Genomic DNA, 13,859 nt, shown 5'->3' on the forward strand with positions numbered 1-13,859 from the left:
TGACCTGAAGCAGAGCTGCAAGCAGGAAGCACATGATGAACATTGGCGTCATGGCAGTGTGACCTCCCTGCAGGAGGTGGATGGTGTACAGGAAGAGGAGGTGACCTGGGACCACAAGGCTGACCAGGACTCTGGCTGATTTGGAGTTCACATCTGAATAAACATGGAAAGAAAGTCATAAGCGACTGTTCAATAGGTGCACATTAAAAGCCTATTCCCATGTCTCTCTGGCTGATAGTTAGTCGACTGACTTTTGAACCATAACCAAGCAAACATGGCTGAAACTCAACTCACATGTAAATAGTGTATTTGTTCAGTATCTAACCTGAAGAGAAGAAGGTAGCACAGGGTCCAGGACACTTCTCACTCATGTTGAACGGAAGAGCTCCGGGAACACTCCAGTAGTGGAGGTAAGTGGACATCCTGCTGGCCTGGATGGCCACCAGATTTCCCCCTACACCTGTGTGGATATGAACAAGTCCTGAGCATAGCTGATCGTGTTTGACATTTTAATAAAAGCAGCAATAACAGGACAAAAAGCACAACTGCTTTCCAAGATTCCACTGAAAACACCAAAGAAAGGGTGGTGTTGCTGATGACAGGAAAGCACTGCTCATTCAAAGTGACTTTGTAACCACTGCGTTGCGTTTTATTTATGTGTTAATATGGCTGTATTACTGTGGTATTTGCAAACATGCATATATCATAGAGTGCATTACAGTCATCACTTGTTAAGCCACTGTTCCCTTTTCATCTAAGAGTCACACGAGAGGCTGAGCAGGCACTGGAGAGTTAACAGAGTTATCTTGGAAAAATAACTCACCGTCCAACAACTAATTTTGCTAGGAATCTATTCAGCAGTTATTCCTACAGCAGGGTCTCCCGGGGGCTTTCTTCTCTGAATGTCTGGAAAAGGCATACTCATTGTTGTGCCATATTATTCCCAATGCGGCTCACCCCTTGGGCTGATGTCATTAAAAACAAAACCTCCAGGATTTGCTGAGCTTTGGAGCACATGGCTCATTTGAACAAAAAAATGGAGGAGTGTTTCTGGTCAGCAAGGCTGCAGAGGAGAGCTCTGAATTGGAATGCAAATGCACTTCCTGTACTGGGATGGCAATACATGCAGGAGTGTTGGGTAGCACTGAGGTTGGCAGGGATGCTGCGGAAATGAGAGCCAGTGAATGCATAGTTGGCATTCTGATCAGGCTTGTGGTTTATGTAAAGACCATTGTTATTCCTCTCTACTTAGTATGCCGCTTTGTGGACAGCAGGCTGGCCACAAAGCAAAGATCTAGCCCACTTTGACAGGAAGGAGACTCCTTGAAATCAGCAGCACATTAATGTCTCATGATTGAGTAAGCCCTCAGATTTGAAGCCCTTTAAAAGCAAGGCTCAGCTTGCTTACCGCCTCGCTGTCAGGGTGCGGACACAGCAGGACTTATAAATGATGGGATTAACTGCTGGGCTCTTGCAGGCTTCAACAATTTCCACATGACATCAGTTGGCTTGATGTTTTGGGTTTTTTTTTTTTATTGATAGCAATTAAGCTAACTATGAACTATTCTTCAAAGCTGAGGGCGGATGAAAATACCATAAACCTACATTCCTGCTCTCCATTCTCCTTCAGAAAACATGCCAGCTTTATTTATTTATTTATTTTTAAACACACATAGAAGATATGCCACTAATTGTTTCACCATAATCAAACAGATATCCCTGAAATGTCTCAACAATCATTAGATGGATAATGCGTCCCTAATGAGATTTGAAACATGATAAACAAGCATGCTGATGTTGCCACTGAACTGCTGCAGACGCGTTTATGAGTGTGGTTATTTTACTTAATGGAGCAGGATTTAGAATCAGGCTGAGTCAGTTACACCATTTTACAAAATTAGGCAGCATGCAAAACACACAATAACATTAGTGCTGTTGCATTTACCTCCCACTGTGGGGAAATAATTATTTGATCCTCTGCTGAATATAAAAGTTTGCTCACTTCCAAAGAAACAAGCAGTTTTGCATTTTTATGGTGAAAGACAGAATATCAACCAAAAATCCAGGAAAGACACATTACATAAAAGTAATAAAAGAAGGCTTGGGAGAAAGTGCTGTGGTCGAAATCGAGCTCGAACAACATCCCCACAGTAAAGCACGGAGGTGGAAACATTATGTTTTGGGCTGTTTTTGATCTAAGTGTACAGGATGACTTTTCAGCAGGAATCCAGGGGTCATGTACTGTAAAATATTAGATGAGAACCTCCTTCTCTCAGCCAGAACATTGGATGGGTCTTTCTGCACAACAATGGCCCATGAAAACACCAAGGCAACACAAAGAGTGGCTAAAGCAGAAGCTCATTAAGGTTAATGAGAAATCAGTCGTATAGAAGGGGACTGAAGCTTCGGGTTACCAGTTTATAAAGCACCCGGTCACAAAAACAGTGGGCTCAATGCCCTGTACTTGCCAGTAATGTCATGAAACGCCGTGTGGCAGGAAGGAGATGAGGACTCAAAGTGCAGGACTCACAGACTCAAGAGATGAACTCAAAACCACAGCTTTATTTGCTGGTCACAGAAAAACAGCCATACAAAGTAAACTAAACTGGGAAACAACAAACTAAAATTCACAGGGAGCTCCACACAGCATGAGGAACAACACAACACTGACTCAGAGAAACACTGGGTTTAAATACACTGGGAAAGTAACGAGGGGAATGAGACACAGAAGGAGGACACAGCTGGGAGAAATCAGGACTGACGAGACAAGCAAAGCAAGACGCATTCACATAAGACACGGACCTTCAAAGTATAACAGGAAGTATCACACAGAGACGCGAACTTGACACAGTGGAGACAGCAACTAAGAAACACAGAGACATAAACCATAAGGCAGAGGACTCTAAGAACTGAAAGACACAGAGGGAAACTCAAACATGCAGACACAGACTTACACAGAACAGAGGGGACACAGAGAAACATGAAGGGCAAGGGATCGAAACTAGAAACCATAGAATAGCTCACACCAAGTACAATAACACAAAAATCACAAAGAACTAAACATGCTGGGTCAGGAGACCCAGGACCCTGACAAGTAAGGGCTTTTCCACCAAGTACTAAGTCATGTTTTGCTTGGGTATTAAATAATTATTTCACTCAATGAAATCCAAATCAATTCATAACTTTTATTTATTTTTGTTTCTGGATTTTTGTTCGGTGTTCTGTCTCACTCCATTAAAATTAAAGCTTTCTCTCAAAATTTCAAAAATACCAGTGGATAATTTGCTTATGTATTTAAAGTGTTAATAAATGCTGCATAATAAGGTTTAAAATGTGCATTTCAAACCTTATTATCCCTCACTTATTAACTGTTTGCATGAATGCTCTGCAGGGGAAATTAAGAAGAAACGGATAAATGTCATTTTTTTTCTGCACATATCTGCACTGGCTGGTTCTTCTTTTACTCACCATTGATGACTGGAGTAAACACTGCCATACCCTCAAAGTTTGGATTGCTCACAGTTTTATCCAGAATCAAACCACCAATACTGGGGAAGAAGAAAAGACACGATACATGTGAGTTGCACCTATTGCACTCCTACACTGAAAAGGAAGTGACACAGTGATCTGTGACAGGTCGCCTCACCTGCTGATGGACATGGCCAAAATGACTGGTTGCCAGCCTGACTTTAGGACCTCTCTGATTTGAGGAGAGCGACTAGCAATAATGACCCACACAGGGACGAGGAACAGGAAGAAACCACACACCACAGAGGGCAGGTACCATATGTCTGCAGAGTAACATTGTAGAGAATAAATCTTTCAAAAATATTCCACAAACTCTTCATGTACTAAAAAAAAAAAAAGATTGCTTCTCTTTATCTTTGAGTCTTTTTTGAGAGGGAGCAGGGATTGGTGAAAGAGCAGACTGTCAGAATGTCTGGCATCTACTTCTGCTGTAAGCATAAAAACTAAAGAATAAGAGATGGGATCTGCTGCCCTCTCCTGGCTGAAACACTTTGCTAATAACTGGCTGTAATGACTTAGTTAACCTGCTTTAACGACTGCTTTATATCACAAAAAATGCTCTAATTGTAGCTGCGATCTTGTTTCTTTAAACGTACAGAATATTGAGACATACTGTGTACTGAAATGGTGCTTTTATAATGTTATATATGACCTCTGACCTCTGTAAAGGAAGAAGAGACTGCTGACCCCAGCGAGCAAAGACAGAGTGATGAGGTCTCCCAGGCTGGCAGCGATGGGCGTGGCCACGTTATCTGGGTTGATGCCCACCTTCCTGGAGCCGATGATCACTGCCACCATCACTAACCCTGAAACCAAACACAGCATACCAGAGATGAATTCCTCCATGTTGTGTTCTACATTGTTTCTTCCTCCAGAGCAACGAGGTCCTTTGTCTGACCTAGAGACAGTGCGGCAATGAAAGCAGTGGTGACACTGCTGGCACACAGGGCAGCAGCCTGGGTAACATCCACTCTCCCTTTGGTCAGACCTCCAAGACCTACTGCTGCAACTGCTGCCAGGAAACCAACCACTGTGGCCTGAGCCTGAGGAAGAAGGACAGAGCAAAGACAAGGAAACAAAGCAATGAAAGAGCAAGTTTGATTTCAGACATTTTATTCTTTTAACTAAAATCTCACCAAATGTGCCCTGTGAGAGTAACAAAAATGCTTAAAGATTCTGATTCTATTTCCATATTTTCCTTCTTCGAATCTACTACAATAGCTCTGCATGACTTCCTTGTAAAAAATAACCTTGCTTAACCTTATACAAGGCCTTTGAGCAGCCCTGTGTTCTATCAGATGAGGAGATTTTCTAGCTCCTCTCCCTTTAAGCCAACTCTCATCTGATTGGTGCCCACAGATATTTTTGCACATGTTTTTATAATACAGTTATATGTTTCGAGCTGAAATGTTCCTGTTAAGGATCCCCCCTCTGTCATACTATATCAAATACAACTTCGTACCTACCCTGATCATTTTTAACACATATAAGGGAGAAAATAAGGAACAGCATCCTATAACATTTTCTCCATAACAGTTAAAAGATAGATTAATTTGTATTCCATATTTTATTAGGCATGTTTATAAATCCTAGTATTAAACTCTGTGGTAGCAATAAATATATCAGTGTCAGGACCACTTTGTGCCTGCTTTTTCCATCTGCAATAACTCATATTGTACAGTATGGGGACTCCCTGTTCCTTTCACAGGCACTTGTGAAAGGCTGAGTGTAAGGTGAGGAAGAGGGCGATACCATGCCGACCTCACAGAACAGTGGAGGCATCACTGACATGACATTAAGTGAGAAATACAGTGAACAGTGTGAATTGGAGGAGCTCTGGGGAAGGGAAGTGGGTTGCAAAGCAGCTTGCAGAAACAGGAGTGCCTGTCTAGAGGCTGAAGCAGCTGAAATTGTGCACCTATGTGAAATTTGCCACCAGGTTGCATACAGGGGCATCAGCTGAAGCACTGACTTTACATTTCACAGTATCCTTCCATGAAATATATGAAATGCTAAATACTTTGAAGAGTGCTGGTTAAATATCTTCATGCCGCTCGCACTGTGTACACTGCAGAGTGTATTTTCATAAGCAGACACTGAATTAAACCAGTTTTGGGATTTTGTGCTTCAATATCTGATCTGATCTCCCATTTTTTAATCATCCCCGACTGTTATCATGTGTGGTTAATTGGCTGAGCTACATTAGCGTCTTGAAAGGGAGGACGATCTAATCACCCCAGCAAAGCTTTTTGAGTTTAAGCGGATTGTCACGAAGCCAGCAGCGAACCGGCGAAGTGATGGAGTGTGTTTTTAATGGGATGAAGAGTGCGTTGTGCTGCAGTGTCACCTGAATGAGAGCCAGATTACAGAACACCATCCTCCACTGCTGCTGGGCCTCATCCATCTGCCCTGTGTTGGCCTGTGGGCACAAACAGGTTTACGTAATCATATTGCTCCATCGCACAGTCTCGAGTGTGAATGTGTAAAATCAATGCTCACTGGCAGACAAGATTATTTATTAGTACAGTCTAAATCCTGGAAAGATTTGATAAAGAAAATCACATGTGTTGATTGTCAATTCTTGTTCAATGATGCTGTATCAATGTCAGTTTATCATGTAATGTTTTAAAGGTATATTTGTGTTAAAAGACTAGGTGTGTGAGTGTGTTTCCACCCACTGCTGTTGACAGTCTGGATGCCAGTGTCATTTCCAGATTCCCCTTCAGACCCACGAGGGCTGGCACCAAGATAAACACCTCGGAGATCTCCTTGAACACCTCCCAGTGCTAAAATAAACAAAACAAAAAAACAGCACAGTAAAGCTACTGTTTGCTAAAACACAGTTGGCCCCTTATTTTTTAAACTGGTCACTCTCTCTTTCCTTTCACCACTTTTATAGGTGAAAAACACAGCAAGTGATCTCCTGGAGCTTTGTTGAGGACATGCCGGTTCTATCTGATCAAATCACTCATACACACTCCAGATTTGTGGTCTAATAAATACTAGGACTGCAGTGGGTGAGTGGTCACTGTGTTCTTATCTAATCACATTCTTTGTGGTCAGATAAGCACCAGTGCTTTCATATGAAGAAAGCAGCAACATTAATAATTTCCAGGGGTTGATGGATTATTTTTGGCAGTGGGAGAGCTGACTACCTCAGAGTAAGACCCCTGCATTTTCATAAATATGGACACGCTCAAACCAAGTTTAACTTCTGGTTTAATTAATGTTTACAACATTAGTCCAAAGGATTTTCTCCCAAGCTAATTGACACAACCTTTAACAAAGGTTTGTTATGGTGTTTAGCTAAAACAGGCAGCCAGAACATTGACAGTACTCTGCAGCATTTTGCATCATACAGCTACACTATCAACATGCTGGTAAAACAGTCGAACTTGTCTGTGTTAGTATATTACTCCGGATTTTGGATTTATGGGTTTAGGCTGTGTATGAATATTTAGGAATGGGTGTATGATTTATCTCATAGTAAATGTAGAACAGCATGTATCCAACTGCAGCAGCACCAGACGTCACGGTCTGTTCAGTCTTTCAGTAGCAGCAGCAACTCAGAGACTAAACTGGATGTGAAGACTCCTCATTTATTTAAACAGAACAATGGTTCAGTCCACTTAAAAGCTTACTTCATTTTAAAAGTGTAAAAGTATGTAATATGCTTCAAATGTTCGTTTTTTGTATCTTTCATTTAGTCTTAAAAAAAAAAGCTAGCAAGTAAAGTGTTGCCTGTAAGACGGCCATCGCTGTTACACGTGACCAAGTGACATCATTCATTAGTTTTGGACTTTGGATTTGAATATTGTGGCCTCAACTTTAACATATTGGCTGCCACTTTATTTCTGTTTTGTGGAGCAAGAAATAACCATAGTTGTGTGAGAGGGTGGAGTACAAATTACCAGCTAAGGTTAGCTAGTAGCTATATATATATATATATATATATATATATATATATATATATATATATATATATATATATATATATATATATATATATATATATATATATATATATATATATATATATATATATAATACATTAGAGCGTTACCTAGCCTGAAATGTCCACTAGCAATCAATAATCATCTTCCTTTGTGGACACAGCGTTAGGTGTACAGATATCTGCTAATAAATAAAACTGAATCCTTAATGGAAGACGGCTGATCTTCATATTTCAGCCTACCACTAACATTTGTTCCTATTATTTCTGTACATCTTGGTTTGATTGCAAAGCATACATAGGGAATGACATAATCACCTCTTTCATCCTCACTACTGACCATTCAAGGTTACATTAAACACTGTCACTATAAAACCTGTTTTACAATCATACCTAATTAGAAATTAGTGTATACAATTTAACACATTGAAAATAATTAGTTTCCATACTTGCACAACATCCATGACTATTCCTGCTGCCACCATTCCCAGACCAGACACCAGGTAAGGCAGCAGGATTTGGGCTGCAATGATCCATGAGTTCTCTGGCAGGAAGCTGCGGGCTGAGCGGGTTAGTTTGCACTTGAAGCCCCTCAGCTTCTTCCCCTGGAAACGAAACTCCAGAGCCAGATGGGTCACCACCATGGCTGATCCCTGTTAACCCATCCCTGCCTCGAGCTGAAGTGTTTCTAGCGAGGAGTGTCCACAAACTCAGCTTTCGAGCTGAATCCGTGAAGGCTAGTTTGAAAAGAATGTAACGATCCACTTAGAGTAAGAAGTTGCAACCAGGACAGAGAAGATTTCCTTTTTCCAGACTGTTAAGTTCTTGTGACAAAAATCCAGGCTTGCCGTTAAGTCACAGGTGATGAAAAACAATGCTTAAAGAAGAAGTAAACAGTGCTTTGCCCTTCACCTGTCACTCCAGGACTGGCAGGGCAGCAACACAAAGTGCTTTTGCAAATGGTGGACTAGCCAGAGGAATGGAAACTTTCATCTACTTGAATGGACCACTCACACAATCACACACACAGGACCACTTGACAGCAGGTCTGCCAGGCCTCTTCTGACACTGTGCTACTGACAGACCATCACACACACGCACACACAGACACACACACACTCTCCAGCCACACACATGCCCCCTGTCTTTCTCTCCTCACGCCTCACTCTTCAGCAGCCGGGCGGCTGAGGCGGAGCGCTGGAATCCCGGCCTCTCACGGGGCCTGAAGAAGGTCCAGGTCCTGTGAGACAAGGACATCCAGAAGGCCAGCAGCTTCTTCTCAGCCCTACTGTGCTGCCACTCCTTCTCCCTCGCTATCTCCTCGCTGCCGTGCTGTTGCTCTGTGTGAGCCTCACTGCTTTGGAGCACCTTCTTCATTTTAATCTGTGGGACGCCGCGGTGTCGGCCTAGGCTGCGCTGATGGACGGTCTGACGTCTGAGGCTTGTCTGAGGAGGCAGGGTGATTGTTGTTGTTCTTCTGGTAGGGCTTCCCTCGTCTTCCAGGTGGATCGATGAGTCGTGACGTTTTCTGTGATGGTGGCAGTCACAGAAAAAGTGCACACGAGTGTGTGTGCAGGCGTGATGATCAGAAAGATGTCTGAGTAGAAGCAGAAGTGACCAGGCTGTATCAGGACTCTTCTCTCCTCCTGGTCTGTTTTCAGATCAGTTCAGAGGAGACTGCAGATGTGCTCTCCCCCTCTTTGATAGCTCCTCCTTCTCCTCACACTCTGAGTGGGTGACGCACTCAGAGCAGCAGGTGCTGTACCTGTCACAGACACGTGGTGCTGCTGCTGCCTGCGGAGGATGCAGTGTATCCTCTTTGACTGGAGGAAGCACACACGCTGCCACTAACTGATATTTACAGTCTGTCAGAGATCATTACGTCACACCTTCTTATGTCATTTGCTCTTCTGTGTTACACAAAGTAATCATTAGCGACGCATGACACAGCAATAATAATCTGCTGTTTCTTCATGTGGATAAACTGCTGCTTTAGGTGGAACAGAAAGATGGAAATAGGGCAAGTTCTGCAACTTTGTGTTTAAAAAGAGCATTTTTTCCTCCCCTCTGGTCAAACTACAGTAAACATATTAAAATAATGTAAAACAGGAGAGCAGATGAAGCAGACTGCTTGGTAAACGACATTGTCTCAGACACACGTACATGAAGACAGTGACTCAGCTGAAAAGTGTCCTTGAGACATGACTTGGTGCTCCACTCTCTACAGCTCCCCCTTCTGACTTCTTCCTGTACTTTGAACAGTGAAGCAACAGCTGCTAAACACTGAGCTGTAACTAAATTAATCTTCTTGAGCATTGCTTTTTGGCATCTCAGATCACCTCACATCTCTCTGTTTCACTAACGCACCAGCAAAACACCAAAAGGCTTTTCTAGATCCCGGAGCTCATATTACATTTCAAATAAATCTCAAAAGGGCCTGTTGCCAAACGAAGAGGCAGCTTCAGTCCACATTTCAATGTCAGTGATGATTCACTGCACCTCTTCCTCTCAAAGTTTGGTAGTAAATTTTATGTAATAAAAAGGAAACAGGTCCTGCTTTCAGTAGGAAAACAGTATCTGTCCCATAAAAGTTAGAAACACTGAGGACTCTGGCTGGATGCTAGATTCACTTTTAAAACCAACGTGGAACATCTATCAAAAAGTTAAAGACATGTATCTCACTCGTCATACAATCCACTGGATTATGGTAATACTGCGTATATGCATGCCCAGAAGCATGCTGATTATGTGTATCACTGTGCATTGAGTGCTTTAGTGTGTGTTTCTTTCCAATCATTGTATCTTCTATGAATAAGGCAGATGTTCTCTTTAGTGAAGACAAGAGAGAGCATTGTATGACATTCATTCACAAGCCTGTAATTGTTATCTCTGCTCTCTGATTACATATAAAGATATCACTCACAGTGTGTAGCCACAGCACATTGTAACATTAGCAGCAGGGCTTAGCCATAGTATAATGTCCCCGATATAAATTTCTAGGCGGTATAAAAATCATACTGCAATGTCGTTGCTATAGCAACACAATACTTTACATTTTGACCTTTTTGCTAAAAGGTTAGCAAAAAATAAGTAAAGAAAATAAAAAGCATGAATTCTGACTTGTAATAAATATAACATTTCTGTAACCAAATTAGAATTCATTATAGGTTTTTAATTATTATTGAAAGCTTCAGGTTTCTACAGTACGAAGGAGTATCAGGACCACGTTAAGGAAAAAAATCGATCATTTTGAGAAAAAGGACAAAATGTTGAGAAAAAAGTTGAAATGTAGAGATTATAGTTGTTGTTTGAAAACAAAGTGCCACAGTTGCTATTCCTCGGAGTCAGCGAAATCATACTTCAGAATCAGTTTTAGTAACGAGGAAGGAAATGATTTCCCTTTAAGTACATAAACATATTGTGGTGATCAGTATAAGTGCTGTGAAATGATTTAGCAGAAAGAAAAACACACAAACTCACAAGAGCGGATTCATACAAAATAAAATGACTGGCAATGGACAGATACACCCTCGTGCAGTAAAGAGGATGTATGTTGTGTCACAAATTCATCTAAACAAGGTATTTTGTAGAGGGTACAGCAAACGTAGCAGTTTGTCTTGACACAACAATGGTAATCTCCACATGCTGACTTTTCTCTAAATAGATTTTCCACTTTAATTTTGACTTTATTCTTAAACTGATCAACAATATTTTCTTCTTAATGTGGCCCTAATACTCTGTTGTACTACAGATTTACAATATAACAGGAAAATGTGAAAGTTGTTTAAGAGGCCTAACCCTGCCTAATGGTTTTTTATCCATTTACACAACTGCAAAGTCTGCCAGTGTTTCTCCTTCCATTTTCATTTACAGTCTAGCCTTGTTTCAGTTGTCCCATAGTCACTTGTTGGCGTGTTCATGGGTAATTGCAAATTGCTTTCAAACCTTATTTACTTCCCATAGGTCAAGGCCACTTCATAGTTGGTCATGGTGACCTCCAAATCTATCATGAGCTCACAGCTCAGCTACTTCACCTGAGATAAGCTTGGACACGTCACAGTGTAGTTCAGATTGCTTACCAAGTTTTTGTCAGAATTTTTTAAAACGTAATTTTAAAGATAGGTGTGATGATACTTAATAACCTTGTTGTGATCATATCATTCAAAGATTTGGGAAAACACACAAGAGCAATAAGCCCAACTGTTTTATTCTAACTTCAGTCATACAAACCTAAGAAACTTGCTAAAAATCACCAATCATTTCAGTGCAGATCACACCTGCTAGTTCAGACCTGCAGTGAAGTGAGGAACATAAACAATACTTTCTACTGACTTTTTGGGTGAGGAGAATGAATTCTGTGCTTTATCAGACTGTACTAGACCTGCAGCTACCCTGTACAGAACAACACTGTCATAGTTCTTTGATTCAGCAGCTGGTGTGTTACTGACCTGCACACAGTCTAGCAGCATACCAGCCGTCACCATGCCCAGCCCTGCCAGCAGGTATGAAGGCAGCACCTGAAGGCAGATCACCCTTGATGACTCTCTGCAGGAAATGTGAAGCTTTGGCTCCTCCATCTTTTCATGACAGGGCAGCTATACAGCTTCTAAGATTGATGTTTGTTCTGCAAAGCTGCCAATGATCAGTGCTCACACAATCCAAACTGCTGCCAACCAGAAGAGCCCAAAGCTGTTTGAACTTCAATCGGTCAACCTGTCCTCCACACTTCTCTGTGATAAACGCAGGTATCTGTGCTAACGTGTGTTCAGTTGTTCTGTCTAGCAGAAAAACACATGATTTGTTCCTGTTTCTTTGGTTTAATCTATGAAAAAATGCCATTGATAACATAGTTTGACAGTTGTAAAATAGTATTTTTGAAACAACAAATTGTTTACCAAAGAGCTACTAACCAAAATTTATAAGAGTCAACATGCTTTGCAGTATGTATGCAAGCAATTTTGCACAAACTGGACAAGTGGAAGACTAAAAGAACATGTGACAGGCCTGACAAACTATCTACAGCAGAAGAACAGTAGCAAGTCATAAGAAACTGGAAAAAAAATTCAGCAAAGACCCGAGACAGTACATGCGTGATGCATCTCACCTTTCACCTGATCCATCTAATTTTTGCTCAGTCCTCATCAGAAATGATCTGCGGGGTCTTAAGTAGTCATACGTAAGAATGGCAAATGGGGAGAAAAGACTGATCGATGCCTAATTACACAAGAACTGGACTGAAAATTGGTGCCAACCAGTCTGATGGAGTGATTAGTCCAAATATAAAAGTTCTGGTTGGAGTTATTGTCAAAATTGAGAAAATTATAAATGCGAGTACCAAGATATCTGGAAACTGTCAGATTGACAGGGATTTTATTTTTCAGCATAACAGGGATCCCAAACAAATGGTCAAAGAAAAAGCATACGTGGATAGACAAACACAGAGTGGACCACTGAAAGTCACGCATTGGCCTCCCAGAGCCAAGAACTATTGTGGGATCATCTTGACAAAGAAAGGAACAAAAGGCAGTCAACATCCAAAGAAGAGCTTTGAATGTTCTTCCAGAAGCCTGGAGAATTATTCCTGAAGACTACTTCAAGAAAGCACAAAAAGAGAAGTTCAGTCTGTATTGAACAATAAAATGAAGGACTGTCGTTTGCCTAGCTAAATGTAATAACAAGAGGGGTGGCAAAAGCTATTTTCACAGTACTGTAATACAACTTTTAACTACTAGCTCTAATGCCATCATCATCTCTCCTTTTAAGTCTGCCAATGGATCTGTCCATCTTCATACATAAATATATGTAATATGTTGGAGTTCAATGTACCAATGGCTAGCTGGTGCTGCTTAATTCATTACCATGCTATGTCTGATATAAGCCTATTTTCCCACATAACAAAAAACAAATAACCTTAATAAATAAGTATCGTCTGCAGCCCCCGTGACCCCTACCAGGTTTGCAGGGGGGCTGCAGCCTATCTCAGCTATCACAGGGCGAGAGGTGGGGTACACCCTGGACAGGTGGCCAGTCTATTGCAGTAAGGTTACCCAAAACTAAAAAAATAGTCCTTTTTCAAGAAAACAAAAATGTATTACCAATTTAAAACTGTTCTGCAGCAATGAAGGTTGATCAAGTCTTGAAATCTGGTGCTACTAATTCCTACAGGTGCTCCAACTTTTCTGGATGACTTACTCCTCTGTCTGCATAAAAGCAGTGTTAGAACACACTGTGGTATCATACCCTTGTGAGCATCAGTTGAACACTATTGTACTGCAGAAAATAGTGTGTTGATACAAAAATGGCAAGAAAAAGGCAATTAACAGTGGAAGAGAGACAGACCATCATAACACATAAAATGTAGGTCTTTTCTACAGAGAAA

General features: G+C 41.3%; 1 protein-coding gene across 2 annotated transcripts in view; it reads right to left on the reverse strand.

The window, feature by feature from the left end:
• LOC143418577 (solute carrier family 41 member 1-like) overlaps positions 1–13,859 on the reverse strand; it is a 149,667-nt gene that overhangs the window by 3,542 nt on the left and 132,266 nt on the right. Inside the window, exons 1-9 of one of the 2 annotated variants that reach the window (XM_076883694.1) lie at positions 7,930–9,136; positions 6,207–6,314; positions 5,876–5,947; positions 4,427–4,571; positions 4,188–4,334; positions 3,647–3,791; positions 3,469–3,548; positions 326–460; positions 5–153 (exon numbers count right to left, since the gene is read on the reverse strand). In XM_076883694.1, the coding sequence (XP_076739809.1) occupies positions 5–153; positions 326–460; positions 3,469–3,548; positions 3,647–3,791; positions 4,188–4,334; positions 4,427–4,571; positions 5,876–5,947; positions 6,207–6,314; positions 7,930–8,124 (1,176 nt within the window). In that variant the 5' untranslated portion in view covers positions 8,125–9,136. Of the gene's footprint in view, positions 1–4; positions 154–325; positions 461–3,468; positions 3,549–3,646; positions 3,792–4,187; positions 4,335–4,426; positions 4,572–5,875; positions 5,948–6,206; positions 6,315–7,929; positions 9,137–13,859 lie in introns of those variants that run through there. The other variant, XM_076883695.1, reaches the window with a different exon arrangement.

Source organism: Maylandia zebra, linkage group LG5 (genome assembly GCF_041146795.1).
Source record: "Maylandia zebra isolate NMK-2024a linkage group LG5, Mzebra_GT3a, whole genome shotgun sequence".
Taxonomy (NCBI): Eukaryota; Metazoa; Chordata; class Actinopteri; order Cichliformes; family Cichlidae; genus Maylandia; species Maylandia zebra.